Raw genomic sequence first — 13,935 nt, 5'->3', positions numbered from 1 at the left:
GTTAAGCTATTAGTACTAAAGAACTCTCTCAATTCCGAACAACTGGAAAATCTGCTGCCAAACAACATCTGACCCAGGGCATGTTCTGTGGCAGAAAGAGCAGTGGGGCTTCCCAAGGAGCAGGTGGGGAAGATGAGGAGATGACCTTTGGGATCAGCCACCAACCTTTCTGACTTGCTGGGGCTGGCTGAGCACGTGCTGCGGGAAGGCCTCCTGTTTCTGAGGTACAGTTGGGGCCAGGCCTGAGGGCAGGGCCGCAGCTGGTATTTGTGCAGCAGTTGCTGTCTGAGGCTGAGTCTGGATTCCTGTTTGTGGTGGAGTCTAGGAGGTCAAGAAAAATCGGTGAATTGTCAGAAGCAGAGCTGGATTCAAGATGTTAGATGTAGAATTAACTGGAAATCAAATCTAAAATGGAATAAGACAATGTTTACAGGTACACACTCCAGTTCATTTGCATAAATTATTAATAATCCATTTGAAATTTTTTTAACTTACATATAAAACAGAACCTAGACATATTAATAGGCTACCCATGTAAAGTTCCAATGCACATACTACTGTGTAATGTTTAAATCGGGTCAAACAGTAAAAAAAAGAAAATGTTCTTGTGGTGCTGAGGATGGAACCCAGGGCCTTGTGTTTGCCAGAAAAGTGGTTTACTTCTAAGCTACATCCCAATCACCTATCATTTCTTTTTAGTGAAAACATTCAAACTCCTTTCTTCTGGCTTTTTGAAATATATGGTACACAACTGTTATATACACTCACCCTCGTCTACAATAGCATGCTAGAACTTCTTGCTGCTATTTGACTATAACTTAGTCAAATACCCACTGACCGACCTTTCATCTTGGAAACTTAACAATTCTAAATCAGTATCAAACACTAAACCAGTTATTTTCATGCCCTTAAATTTCTTAGTCACATAAGAAATGGTATCTGAAAACTGGGAAAATTAGAAAACGAAAATAGTAATACTACATAGGTCAGGTACTGAAAAACATTTAATAGCAACTAGGAAATCTGAGGCCCATCTGCCCAGATTCCTGCTTCTATAAAGCTGCAGCAGATACTCCCTGGGGATGGCCTGCAATGTCTAGGGTATACAAAGGCACAGAATAAAAGTCTTTGTTCCTACAACAACTCTAATAGAAGATTTGGATCAAAAAAATTTTAAAAGATATACTATGGAGTAGATCTTCAATGGCATAGATGCTCAAGAGCCAGAATGGGGAGACAGACTTTGTGCACATGCCAAGGGCCTTTGGGTCACGCCCCCTAACTACAGGGGGACAAGGGTATTCCTCTCTATTAGAAGTACTTGGGTCATCAAGGTTGGGAAGTACTGGTCCAAATGGTTTGTTTACTCCTGACCCACATTTTGTGAAAAACCTATTAAACTCACATATACAAAAACCACCTCAGGTAAATAGGCAGGTTATATAAACACAAAACCTACCCTTGGGTGTTTTATCCCCTTTTCATGATATCCACACTCCTCCATCTGTGGTCATGGCCTCCTTAGTTGAGGCACCTTCACATTAATGTGTGCCTTACAAGAATTAAGTCTGGGAGGCAGAATAGAATGGAGTAAAAGCAGAGGTTTAGAGTCTGGAAGATCTGGGTTTAAACATCAGCCTTGTCTTTGAGCTCAACTGTTCCAGGCCTCAGTTTCCCCATCTAGAATTGGGCTACATCATGTGGCTCTTCTGGGGGAGGAAAGGTTAAGTGAAGTAAGCCACTTTAGTACCTGATGGGTATGGAAGCTGCTGCCGTGGACCACTTATCATTCATGACAATGCCACTGACCTTGAACCCATGAAGTCCCAAACTTTCAAATCTGCCAATATTTTGATGAAATTGTGATATGGGTACATTAAAATAGGTCTAAATTAAAGGATTTATAAGCTCTAAATCCTTATTTTCATCAAAAATAAAGATAAGTGGTCCTATAAGTAGGACACTGAGATACTATCCTGACTTTCACATATATAAACTGCTCTACATATAGGACATTGAACAAATATACAAGGTGATGGGACAAAATGGGTGAAAAGCATCTGTACATGATACTGCATTCATTGAAGGGAAGAGGTCAGAGAAAGGCACCCGTGTCTGTTTTTTACCATTTAAAATGGTCCTAGCTATTCCTTTTTTTTTTGAATGGTTCTCCTCACCCACATGTGTTCTACAACTGTGACTCCTATGGATGTGTTCTGAAAGGACTTGTGGGGTTCTGTCACTGGTCTCCATTCTGGGTGTGCTGTAAGGCAAATTCATGACATGCTTCCCACCTGGAGTTTGAGGCTGCCTACTGGCAGCTGCACTGAGGTGACATTCGAACCCTGGATAGACACCGGGAGCAGCAGCTGAGCAGTCTGCGTGGTCAGTAAAGCCTGGGGCTGAGCGACAATGGCAGAAGGCTGTCCCTGGGAACTCACATAAAACTGCGAGACCACACTCTGCTGTTCTGCCTGCGCCACGGGGACCTCTTGCTTGATGACTACAGCCTTTTTAGCAACAAGGGTTTGGCCACCTGTAGAGATGGGCTGGCCTACAGAGTGGCTGGCCACAGGCATATGCTGCTGGGGGCTGGAGCAGTCAGGGAGTGAGGCCTCATCCTTGATGGAAGAACCAGGGCCGCCATGTTTCTGATCCGCTGTGACAGAGGGAGCAGGGGTGCCAGGCTGGGGTTCTGTTGGCCGCTGCTGCCCTCGTTTTTCCACCTCAAGTTGCATTTTCAGAACCTCCACAAGCTTCTGCTCTTGTTCCAGTTTCCTTTTCAGCTCTTCGATTTGCTTCTCCTTCTCCTGAAGCTTGCGATCCTTCTCGGCAGCATCCAGTTCCAGGTTTGACAGGGTGCTGCTGGTGGGGCTCAGGCTGTCTTCGTGGTTTGCCACTCTCAAGGGAGAGGAGCATAAGAACTGTGAGGGAGACATCATGGTCATGATCTCGGTGAAAGTGTCTGCCATGTTTGTGTCGTCAGTACTCAAATTGGACTGATCGGAGGGCGAGGGGGAGATTGGCAGAGGGGAATGAATGTTTTCAGCATGGGCTGTGTTGGTGGGTGCAGTAGTCGGCACTTCTGCCTTCAAAGTAGAGACTGAATTAGTCACAGCGTTTTGTGGGGTTGTGACTGGCAATGCCACAGTGACTTCTGGGTTATTGGTGACGATGGCCGATGATGACACTGCCACAATACTGCCAGAGGCAAGGCCACTGCTGTTGACCTCCTGGTAGGGTTTCAGGCGCTCAATGAGGTCCGGCTTGGTGCCCGACACTGGCAGACCCCTCAACTTTAGTTCTGTCTTCAGTTCCGATACCTGGAGGTACAGACAAATCAGGTCTCTTGGTTTTTATAACTTTCTGGCAGATCAAGAGTACACAGTGGCCCCCTTATCCATAGGGAATAAGTACCTGAGACTGTGGTGAGTACTGAACCCTATACATGTGAAGTTTTTTCCTATACACAAATATTGATGTTTAATTTATAAATTGGGCACAGTAAGACAAGCAATAATTAAAAATATGGAACAATTGTTAATATACTGCAATAAAAATTATGTGAAGGTGATCGCTCTATGGTGCTTGTACAAAGCACATGCTAGGTAATTAAGAGCTGCTATTGTCCATCTTGAAAGATGCATAAGGGAAGTAAAGAGAGAAGACCTCTACGAGGTTTGTCATTTTGCTGCTAAGGTTGAATGGCCACTGAAAACTGCACATGTGACAGACAAATCTGGCCATCTGTTCCCATTTTCTGGGCACTTATATAAGAGTAGGGTCTGCCTGGAACCCTCACCTTCAAGTCATCCAAGCTGGAGGGCAGAGGTCCTGGCTTTCTCACAGGAGCACATGGATTCTGTCTTGGTGTGCCGGGCACGCTATTGGTCAAAGCTGAATTCCCACTGTTATTTTTGTCATTTCTTCAAAAGAAAAAGAAAATTAGAGCTTATAGTAACTCATAGGTTTGCTATTGCTTCTATTAATAGTTTAACTTGGAACAGCCACGTCATGGTCATTTCCTTGAAGGACAGCAACACTGGAAGAGCCCTACAACCAGTGATCAGCATGTGATAGGAATCCAGTTATTTCAACAGTGTGGTGCTGAGGCAAGGACAGAACAGCAGACAAATGGGAAACAGGAGAGACTCCTGAAACAAATCTCTGCATACAGGGCCCCCGAGTTATCAAAAGGTTCGACTGCCATGTAGCAGGGAGAAGAGGGTTATCCTTCCCATAAATGGTGCTGGCCAAACTGGATCTTTACGTGGGGGTGAGGAATGTTCCATCTCGCATCATTCTCCCAAATCTAAATGTGAATCATGAAAACAAGAAAGCTCTTATAAGAAAACTTAAGATAATATCCTCAGGTCTTTTAGATGGACAAGGATTTCTCAAAATAGGACAGAAAAGGCAGTAAATAAAAGGGGTATCTTTAAGATAGTGACAACTCAAGCCACAGAATGGAAAAAGGTGGTACTTTTATGTTCTGAGTCCCTTGTCAGGTATTAAAGAAAGCCTTATAAATCAATGTGTGTGTGTGTAGGGAAAAAGCTCACAAAAATGGATAAAAGGGATGGGAAGCAGGAAGGAATCTTGGACAGGTATACAATAAAGTATATCCAAACAGTCACTAAATAGGTGAATAAGTGCTTAACCTCATTAGGTTTAAGGAAAATGAAAATGCACATCACAAATAGCCTTGTGTACCTAGCAGAATTGCTATAATAATACCAAGCACCTGAGACAAACGCATCTCTCAGCACTGATAACAGAGGCTTGATACAACCAGTTTACCCAACTGTGGAAATGGCTAAAGAAAAACGTGGCTACCCTATGACCCTTGCAATTCTGTTCCTAGGTAGATAACTGACCGAAAGACATACCTAACCCAAGAGTATGGTGGGTAGATATTCTATGGTATAGTCGTATATAGAATACTAAGCAGAAATAAACATTACTGCTATTTGCATCATGAGGATGTATTTCACCAACAATGCTGAGCAAAAGAAGCTAAGTACGTAAGTTTACTGTCAGATTGCATGTATATGAACTAATTTATGGAGATAGAAGTCGGGACCAAGGAAAGCCCCAAAGGCGATCTCTGAGGTCCTAGTGATGTGACCTTCCTTTGCTGGGTGGTATGTACTTCGGCACAGGTGTTCACTTATGACACAGTTAGACTTTATTCGAAAGGAGCTAGTGGATCAGCTGTCAAGCTCTGGTATTAGGTGCTGTATTCGTGTCCTTATAATCCTTCCCGTATCAAGCTGATCCCTCTTCAACCTCCTCCACCTGCGAGGCTTGTGGTGACCACAACATACCTCTCCCCAACAGTTGAAGACCCAGTGAGGGTTGGCATGCTTGTCCCAGGAGCTGCAGGGTGCCTGTGGTGGAAGCTAATGCAGCTCGGTCAACAGTTAACTCGATATTCATCCCGGGGTCTTATAAACCTGCCTGAATTTTGTTGAATATAGACTTAATAAGTCTTGGAGATCAAGTTTCTTGAAATTTGGATGAAATGACAAGTATGTATTATTTTCATTTCTAAAATCACAACTTTGAAATCTCATGTTGGAGTCACGAAAACATCTTATTTAATTGGTGTTTTTCAGCCTTGTTTTTATTCCCTGTTTTCCCCAAGGAGCCTCTAGTGCCTTCCCCAGGACATTTCACTGTCAGAGGTACTGCATGAACTGTGTGTGTGTCTGTGCTTAAGAGCATCCTCATCCATGGACCACCCTTTGCTCCCTTGTGATACTAATTCTTTTTGGTTGAGATTCTACAATACTTGGGACCATGATTCAGGGTTTGGTTCAACGTTTAACAGAAATAAGTTAATCCATTTTCACTCGAATTCAGAGGAAGAGGAGGAGGAAGCTGACAGATGTGACTACTGTGCAGTCTGAGACCTGAGGTTCTGAGGACTGTGGTGGGCCTTCTCCACCCTCTGCAGCCTCTGTCTCCTGACAAGGTGGTTTTAACTGAGGCCCAGCTGCTTACTCCTTCTGTGGCACAAAGGGCTACATGATGCAAGTGAAATTCGCTGCTATGGGCACTGTAAAGTTTCAGTTTTTCTGTAATGGGATTTTGGTAAAGATAAGCAATGTGTTACTGAGTCTCCATTTTTAGGATCCAGAAACTAGACAGAACTTAATTCAGGCTTCCTGTGGTGAAATAATACACGAAACAAGTATGCTTTCCTCCTCTCGTTCCTGGATCATATTCCCCGGGTATGTAGTGGAGGAGTGTGTAAGGAGCTGGAGCCTCGGGGAAGGATAGGAGGAGCTCAGCGGCATCCTAGTGCAAGTTCCCATCCACAAAGCTGTCCATGCAGCCAAGCTTCGTCATTATAGAAAAGATGGTTGCATTGACATTTTGGAAGAAAATCCTTTAATGGAATTTTTAGTTCAACAGTTTCCTCATCAGGAATGGAGTAGCAATTCCTACTGGATTAAGGGAGGGTGGTGATTCAGGGCACGAAGCACAATGTTAGAGCATCCTGAGTGGTAAATAACAAGGATGGTAATCATGACTGGTAGTTATTACTGGTGCCCAATACAAATGAGGGCAGCAGTACAGGGTACCTGCCTGGTCCTGGACGGAGCTGTAAAGTAGCGGCAGTTGTCTTGGATACTGTTCTAACTCTCTGTAGCCTTCCCTGGTTCCTTTCCAATATTAACACCTCCCTTAGGCCTGGAGCTCTTAAAATAATATACTGCAAAAAAATTTTTATTCATCCCCATGCCCTGATATTTTAGACATGTACTTCACAATAAGGCCTCAATTACTAATAGGTCTGATCTTCCTCAAGATACTTGTATTTTCAAAGAAAAATAGTGAATTGATAATCCTTCACATATGAAGGAGAGATTTCTTCACAGAGAAGCTTGTCAGTAGGTTTCTATCCTTCTCCTAGGAAATGGGGGCTATCTCTGGAGGGAAGCTTAGGTTACAAGAGGGAACAGAAGTAGTTTCTATGGATCATGTGATCCTAAACTGAATGGCTAGATCACAGGACACTTTATAATGAGGTTTTTGTGTCGTCTTCTAGAGTCGAATGCTGGCATTACTTCCTGGAAAGTGAGGGAAGAGGACAGGTTCTTTGTTTTTTCTGGTACTCAAATAAAAATACATAGTGGGAATGTGCACCTGGAAACTTCCTATATTCCATCATCAAAACAAGCCATGGGCATCTTGCTGCGACTGTGGATTTGGTGTCAGATGCCTTGCTTCCCTAAGTCCCTCACTATTGGATCAAACTTGGGAACCATATTCCTTCTCCATAGCTGGGGTATCTAAGCCTTCACTGTCCATTCACCTGTTTCCTGCTCCTTTCATTCTGTGCTCTTTGTCCTCTTGGGTCTGTTCCCTAATCTTGTGCACCACCACTGTCCTGAGCCACTTTGTCTACCACATCTTCTGCCCAACTTCAAATTCCTGCAGACACTGACTCTATTCAATTATCTCTCCCTTTTCTTAATCACATTATGCATTCAGGCATTTTCCCTTACCATCCAGTACACAGTATCGCTTACCCATTCCTGTTCCTGAGCTGTCCATGTGAACATAATCTTGCCAATCTCACCAAACTCCTGTGTTTACACCCATCTCTCCTTTGTAGTTGTTTATGTTGCTTAGGTGTTTTCATAGTATCTGATACCTTTTTGAGTATACAACAGGCATATCTTTCCTCAATGAATAATTGTGAGAAGGTATGTCTAACTTGTGAAAGCCCAGCCCCTACTTTAGAGGACAAAACTGGCACTGAAATGTAGCCCATTCTCATTGTGTGACTTTAGACACTATGGTGAGGTGAGCTTTGATAACAAACTGAAAGTAATCACTGCTCACAAATAAGTCAGCACATCTGAACTTTGGTAACTTGAGGTCCTCCTAAAACCCCCAATACAATCCACTTTATAAGTGCATCAACCGCGCCCGTACTTGATTGGTGCAGGCAGGATGGTCTGGTAGCTGTAGTGCTGCTGCTGCTGGCTCAGGATCTGCAGCTGCAGGAACAGCTGCTGCTGCTGGAGCAGGCGGGCGTAGTTGGAGTCCATCTGTGGCTCATTCTTCTCACCTTTCTGATCGGGTGGAATGTATTGGTGGTACTTTAACTTCTTTACCCGTGGTTTAGGATCTTTGCACTTTTTGCTACGGTGTTTGTCATTTGGATTCTTGGGATGGCTTTGCTATTTTTGAGGGGGAAAAAATATTTTTAAGAGATGTCATTCCATAAAATTGATTCTGCTATGAGTCTGAACGATTAAAAAGCAGTGTACCTTAGAACCCACTGTAACTTTACTATGGGAAGCAATATACTAAATAGATTTCAAGAGCCATAAAAACATCTCTATACTTACATTGACCAAGGCATTTTCTCCTGCCCCACTGTTCCCTAAGGGTGCAGGCTGGATGCTTAGTCCAGCATTACCTCCTTAAATTCCTCAAACGTGCACTTTGGTTCTGCTGTGTATACACATGTTATCTCCTAGTAAAAAACGGGTTGTATGTGAAATACAGAATAGGGAAAAGATTAAGTGTATTTCACTAATTTCTTTTTAAATATGGAGAACATATAAAAACAAATGATTCTAATGGGAGTAAAGCAGAATATAAAAAAAACTAAAATATTTAATGTGAATTTAAAGACCTTTCAAACATATTACATTTTTACTTTGAAAATGGGGTGGGATACCATGCATCCCTCATCTTATGATTAAGAGTCGTAACTTTTTCTTGAGTAGTTCTTAATTTATAAATTATCAAATTTTTTTTGGGGGTGGGTACTAGGGATTGACCTCGGGGGCATTTAACCATTGAGTCACGTTCCCATCCCTTTTTAATATTTTAATTGGAGACAGGGTCTCTAAAGTTGCTGAGGCTGGCTTTGAACTTGTGATCCTCCTGCCTCAGTCTCCTGAGCTGCTGTGATTACAGGCGTGCACCATCCAAACTAGGTTCAAATCATTTTGTAGTTTTCGGTATTCATAAACTAATTTCATCTGTGGAAACGGTCACCCCACCTCCCCCCAAAATGGAAAATCATTAGGAAATTATTTCTAAGTTGCTTTAGGTAACAACACAACTTAACAAAAAGTAATTTGAGAAGTACTTAAATGTTGACTGGTCACGTTATATATGTTCATATATAATTAGGAAACTGCACAAAAAGCCCCAAGAAACCAAAACAAAAAACTGCCACAGTGTATTAGACCAGAAATAGTCACTACTAATGTTCTTTTGTATATTCTTCCTATGATATTATCTATGCTTACTAGAAATGTGCCTTTTTGTCCTCCTCAAGAATTTTCCCCTTGTCAGAACAACTCAGCAACATATGGTTTTTGTGGCTATATTACGAAACAGTTTATGAACACAGTTAGTGAGATCCGAGAGCCAAATGTATGCAGCTTTCCCAATTATGCACTCAGTGATGGAGGGAACTTACACCAGGAGAACTGGCAAATGCTTTGACTAATCTCTCTGACCTCAGCCAAGCTGTTACACACTGACCAGCACATCACTATAATAACATGATCTAACTAGTAGCCTAATTTTGAACACTTGTAAGAATTTATAAAAAGTAATTGTGGCCGGGTGCGGTAGTGCCCACCTGTAATCCCAGCAGCTTGGGAGGCTGAGATAGGAGCATAGCGAGTTCAAAGCCAGTATCAGTAATGGAGAGGTGCTAAGCAACTTAGACCCTTTCAATTAAAAAAAAAAAAAAAAAAAAAAAAAAAAAGCTGGGCATGTGGCTCAGTGGTTGAGTGTCCCCGAGTTCAATCCCCAGTACCATCTCTCCCTGCAAATAAAAAAAGTATATGGAGAGGATTTATCCTCGTGACTCGTCCTCTCTCAGACTGGACCCCATGACCCGCTGTCTTTCAGTTCTTTATCAGGTCCTTAACCCAGCAATTCCTGTCTTACTTTCTCCAACACTTGTCATTACTCCCAGTGATTTTTAACAACCATACTGACAACCCTCCGATATTCTAGTATCAGTTACTTGATTTCACTTCCTCTGGATAGCTCATCTCCTCTCTCAGCCACTCTTTCTGGTTAGAGCTGAGATCATGTCTTCTACCTCCCAGCATCCTAACTGAATAACCACCACTTGTTATGTTGACTTGTTCCATCCAAGGTGCCACTTCCATTTCCCCAATGCCACCGAGGGCTACAGTCCACTCCACTCACACCTTTACACAGCTGTGCTCTCCTCTCCTTACCATCTCCCACGCTTCACTCACAGGCCTCACCCACTTTTGCCACTCTCACCTCCCAAACCCTAACCTGATTCTTTGCTTACTTTAGGGATTCTCAATAGTAGCTCTATCAAAATTTTAAACCAGGTAATACTGGCTGTGGGGGCTATGCTGTGCAGTGCAAGATGGTCAGCAGTGTCCCCGGCCTCTCTCCAACAGATGCTGGTAGCCACCCTTTCCTGATGCTGTGACAACCAGAAATGTCTCTAGACATTGTCAACTGTCCCTGTAGCAGGGTGGAAGACTAGTGAGAACTGTTGGTTCATGCCATGCCTGTACTCACGGAGGTGGAAGTGCTGCAGGCAAAACACTTCAACCCATCTCCCTTTAAATTCACAACCATCAACTTCAATGGCTGGTCAGTGCCACCTGACCATTCTACTACCTTGTTTTAATCCCATTATTTTCCTACTCTTCTAGAATACTGCCATCTATCTTCTCTCCTCAAACCTTTACTACCATGCTCACTGTCACCTGATGGCATTGTTTCCTAAACACCAAGGAAGTGACTGACACAGAGCTTCCTCACGTCCCCAGTGCCCACCTGTTCCTGACACTGCAGGTGGCTTTCTTTCCTGCGGCTGAGAACCAACAGTGGGTGCTGCTGCCTTAAGCCAGCACCCAGCACCTCGGCACTTTGACTGAGGCAACGTTCCCTTGCCCATACATAGTGATCACGTAGCAATGCCTGCCGCTCTCCTGGTTCTTCCCCGTGGGCTCACACAATTTGGCCCCACATTCCAGTCAAGCTATGGGCTTCCTTTCTAGTAGAGGTCCTCAAAAAGGCTATGACACTCTCTCCAGTTCTCCCTTTTAATCTTTCACTCTCTAAATTTTTGCTTCTAGCACATAAGTGACGTTGCCAAGGAACAGATTCTCTTAACTTTGACGGTGCTAACCGCAGCACTCATTGTGACAGACCCAAAGCAGTGTCTGACGCAGCTCCTCTCTCCCTCTTCCTTAATGTTTCCCTTGGCTTTGTCCCTGGCCCACTTCCTTGCTGCTTCTCGTTGGGCTCTTTTGCCTGTCCTGCCCTTCCCATGTCCCCCTGGTGGCATGCCCGAGTTCTTGTACCACCTCTTCCTCTACATTGAGCCTAGGAAGTTTTTCTGGGCTCTTGTGGCTTTCGGGACACAAATACAGTGATGACGTCTGTGTTTTTTGTCCTTAGCTGCTTAAGGTGTCTGCTAAGCACCTCAAACTCAGGTGTGCTCCCTCCCTTCACAGTAATCCCCACTGCTTAGACACAAGTGGCGACTGGTCCAGGACCCCTCTTACCTATAGGGCCAATCTGTTGGCAAACCCTGTCAGCTTATTAGCCTTCAAATTCCACTCAGAAGCCGGTCACTTGTGACTTCCCTGACAGATGCCACCTTCATCAGTTCTCTGCTTCTGCTGCCGCCCCTCCATGGTGTGTAACGCTCCAGATCTCGCCCTCCAGCAGCTTCTCCCGACAGCTATAGGATCAACCCTTCTGTTCTCACTGCTCCCTAGCTATAGGGTTTGCTTTTTATCCTGGGTTGTCCCTGGCCAAGTTGTACTGGCTTCTTTCTCAGATAAACTCATGGCTTATACCTTCACCTCTGTCAGCTCTCCATCCCAAAGTCACCAGACTACCCTATTTAAAACAGAAGCACACCTTTGCCCCAGCACTCCCTATCCTGTGTTATTCTTTGTGGTCTGTTTATTCTAAGGGTGGGCTTTTGCTCATTGCTTCATCTATCTCCTAGGACCCGGAACAGTGGCAGGCACCAAAGAAGGTATAAGTAGTATCTAATGGAGGAATGATGACTGTAAGCAGAAATCATTTTAATGACCAGGTACTTGAAGTACTTATCACTGTCAGAAAACATTTTTGCCTGATTAAGTACACCCGGTAGTATTAATTCACTATGAGCTGCTTATTTTTTATTATCAGTGATTTTAGTGTTTTCAAACTCATCATAAAAAATTAATAAGGATTATTTATACTCAAAATGTGGCTTGAGACCTATAACCTGCGGGTAGGAGCGGTGATCAGATCCAACAAGACGGTAATGTCTGCAGCTTTGTTTTTCCTTTAGGGAAACAATTGTGATTGATTCTTTTAGCCCACAAGGTAAGTTGGGTCTTAATGGCAATGTACACATATCTATCTGGTACTCTTGTTAAGGCTTTAAGACACTACTCAGTTTACTGTGGAACAAAGTTAGTACCCTTTATAAAATTTTTTTAGGTTGTAGATGAATACAACCCCTTTATTCATTTTTAGGTGATGCTGAGGATCGAACCCAGTGCCTCACATGTGCGAGGCGGGTGCTCTACCACTGACCTACAGCCCCAGCCCAGAGCCTGGATACTTTTTAATCCTCTTTTTTTCCCCCATTTCCAAATTATTAGTATTTAAACGCTTTTAGTTACTTTAGCCAGAAGGAGCCTACCACCTACGTGGGGTAGGGAGGGTGTTGTTTTGTTCTGGTTTTGGCCCTTTCTAGAAGGGCCAAATTAACAATGTGGAGAGGAGTTTAGATATTTCTCTTAACTAATTTAAGTATATTTTGAGTACAATTGTTACAAAGGGACCCAACCTGGAGGATTCATAAACGTAATGGCCAGTGGATCCAAGGCTCCATCTGCTAACCCCTAATGGCAGCACATGTGTTCTTTTAGTAAGTGAGGGTAGGAGACAGCTCCCCTCATAGCAGAGCCAAAAGAATCATGGTCCACTTCCTAACGTGATCTGTCCTTCCTTTCTTGCCATTGTCCTAGGGTTCCCTACTCCACTGCTGAAATCCACATTCTCCAACAGCACTGCTCCTCTAGAACCAAAGACCTCCTGAAAGACACCAGTGAAAAGCAAAAATTCAGAGGGGGAAGCAGAGAGCTAATTTTCACTGTTAGTAGATAAAGATGGGCTGGTATTCAGAGCGTTCTCTCTGCTGTCAGTGGAGAGTGTGTAGAGATGCTGGAAGAGGTGGCAAGGGCCGATTTTATTGGTGTAGTTGTCACTCATCACTCTTCCAGAGATGGTGACATATGCTTATGTATGTCCTAAAGCTACAGACACTTGGTCATGCTGACAGAGTGCCTCTCAGTAAGGACAAGCTCCAGTAGAGAGATGGGAGGTATGTGCCACTCCAGTCTGAAAGCTACTCCCTTGCCTCAGAAGAGGTTGCAGTAGGCTGCAAAGGCGGGAAGAAGGTTGAACCCAAATGTGGGAGGTGGCCCGGCCCCTTCCTGGCCTTGTGGCTTCTTGCTGCCTCTGGACCCCAGGGAGAGATTGCCTAACTCTCTAATGTCCCTCTTCAGTCCTAAAGGGCTGAGATATGTATTCTGGCAGTTTTGGCACAAGCTACCTAGGAAATGTTTAGACTGTTCCTCAGTTTACTCTCCCCATCTATTTCATTAAGAAGTTCAAAAAGGTACTGTCAAATTTTCTTTCTTGGGATTTATTCCGATTCACTCTGACCAATAAATGCAGGGAACAGAGCCACAAATCTAAAGCTTATCTGAGAACAAACCAAGCTTCATCTGGCCAAATCTGCTAAATGAAAAAACATTTGCTTCTCTAAAACCTTTAGTCTGTCACGTAATCTATCCAAAATACCACGGAGATCAACCTTGTACACCAAGTTCCAAACCATGCTGCCTTAAAGACATCTGTTTGTGAGGTTTTGAGTCTCAA

At 43.6% G+C, this 13,935-nt stretch overlaps 1 protein-coding gene across 9 annotated transcripts in view; it reads right to left on the bottom strand.

Moving 5' to 3' along the window:
• The window catches only part of Mrtfb (myocardin related transcription factor B), a 236,746-nt gene that overhangs the window by 12,005 nt on the left and 210,806 nt on the right, over positions 1 to 13,935 (bottom strand). For all 9 annotated transcript variants that reach the window (XR_013089462.2, XR_013089461.2, XM_076840859.2 and 6 more), the window contains 4 exons: positions 7,951 to 8,198; positions 3,803 to 3,926; positions 2,295 to 3,323; positions 166 to 321 (listed from right to left, as the gene is read on the bottom strand). Coding sequence is in view for 7 of the 9 variants with exons in the window: in XM_076840859.2 (XP_076696974.1) it covers positions 166 to 321; positions 2,295 to 3,323; positions 3,803 to 3,926; positions 7,951 to 8,198 (1,557 nt within the window). In the remaining 2 variants the exon portion in view is untranslated. The remainder of the gene's footprint in view (positions 1 to 165; positions 322 to 2,294; positions 3,324 to 3,802; positions 3,927 to 7,950; positions 8,199 to 13,935) is intronic.

The sequence above is a fragment of the Callospermophilus lateralis genome, chromosome 19 (genome assembly GCF_048772815.1).
Source record: "Callospermophilus lateralis isolate mCalLat2 chromosome 19, mCalLat2.hap1, whole genome shotgun sequence".
NCBI lineage: Eukaryota > Metazoa > Chordata > Mammalia > Rodentia > Sciuridae > Callospermophilus > Callospermophilus lateralis.
The sequence above is the reverse complement of the archived record's forward strand: the minus strand, read 5'-3'. Positions and strand labels throughout refer to the sequence as shown.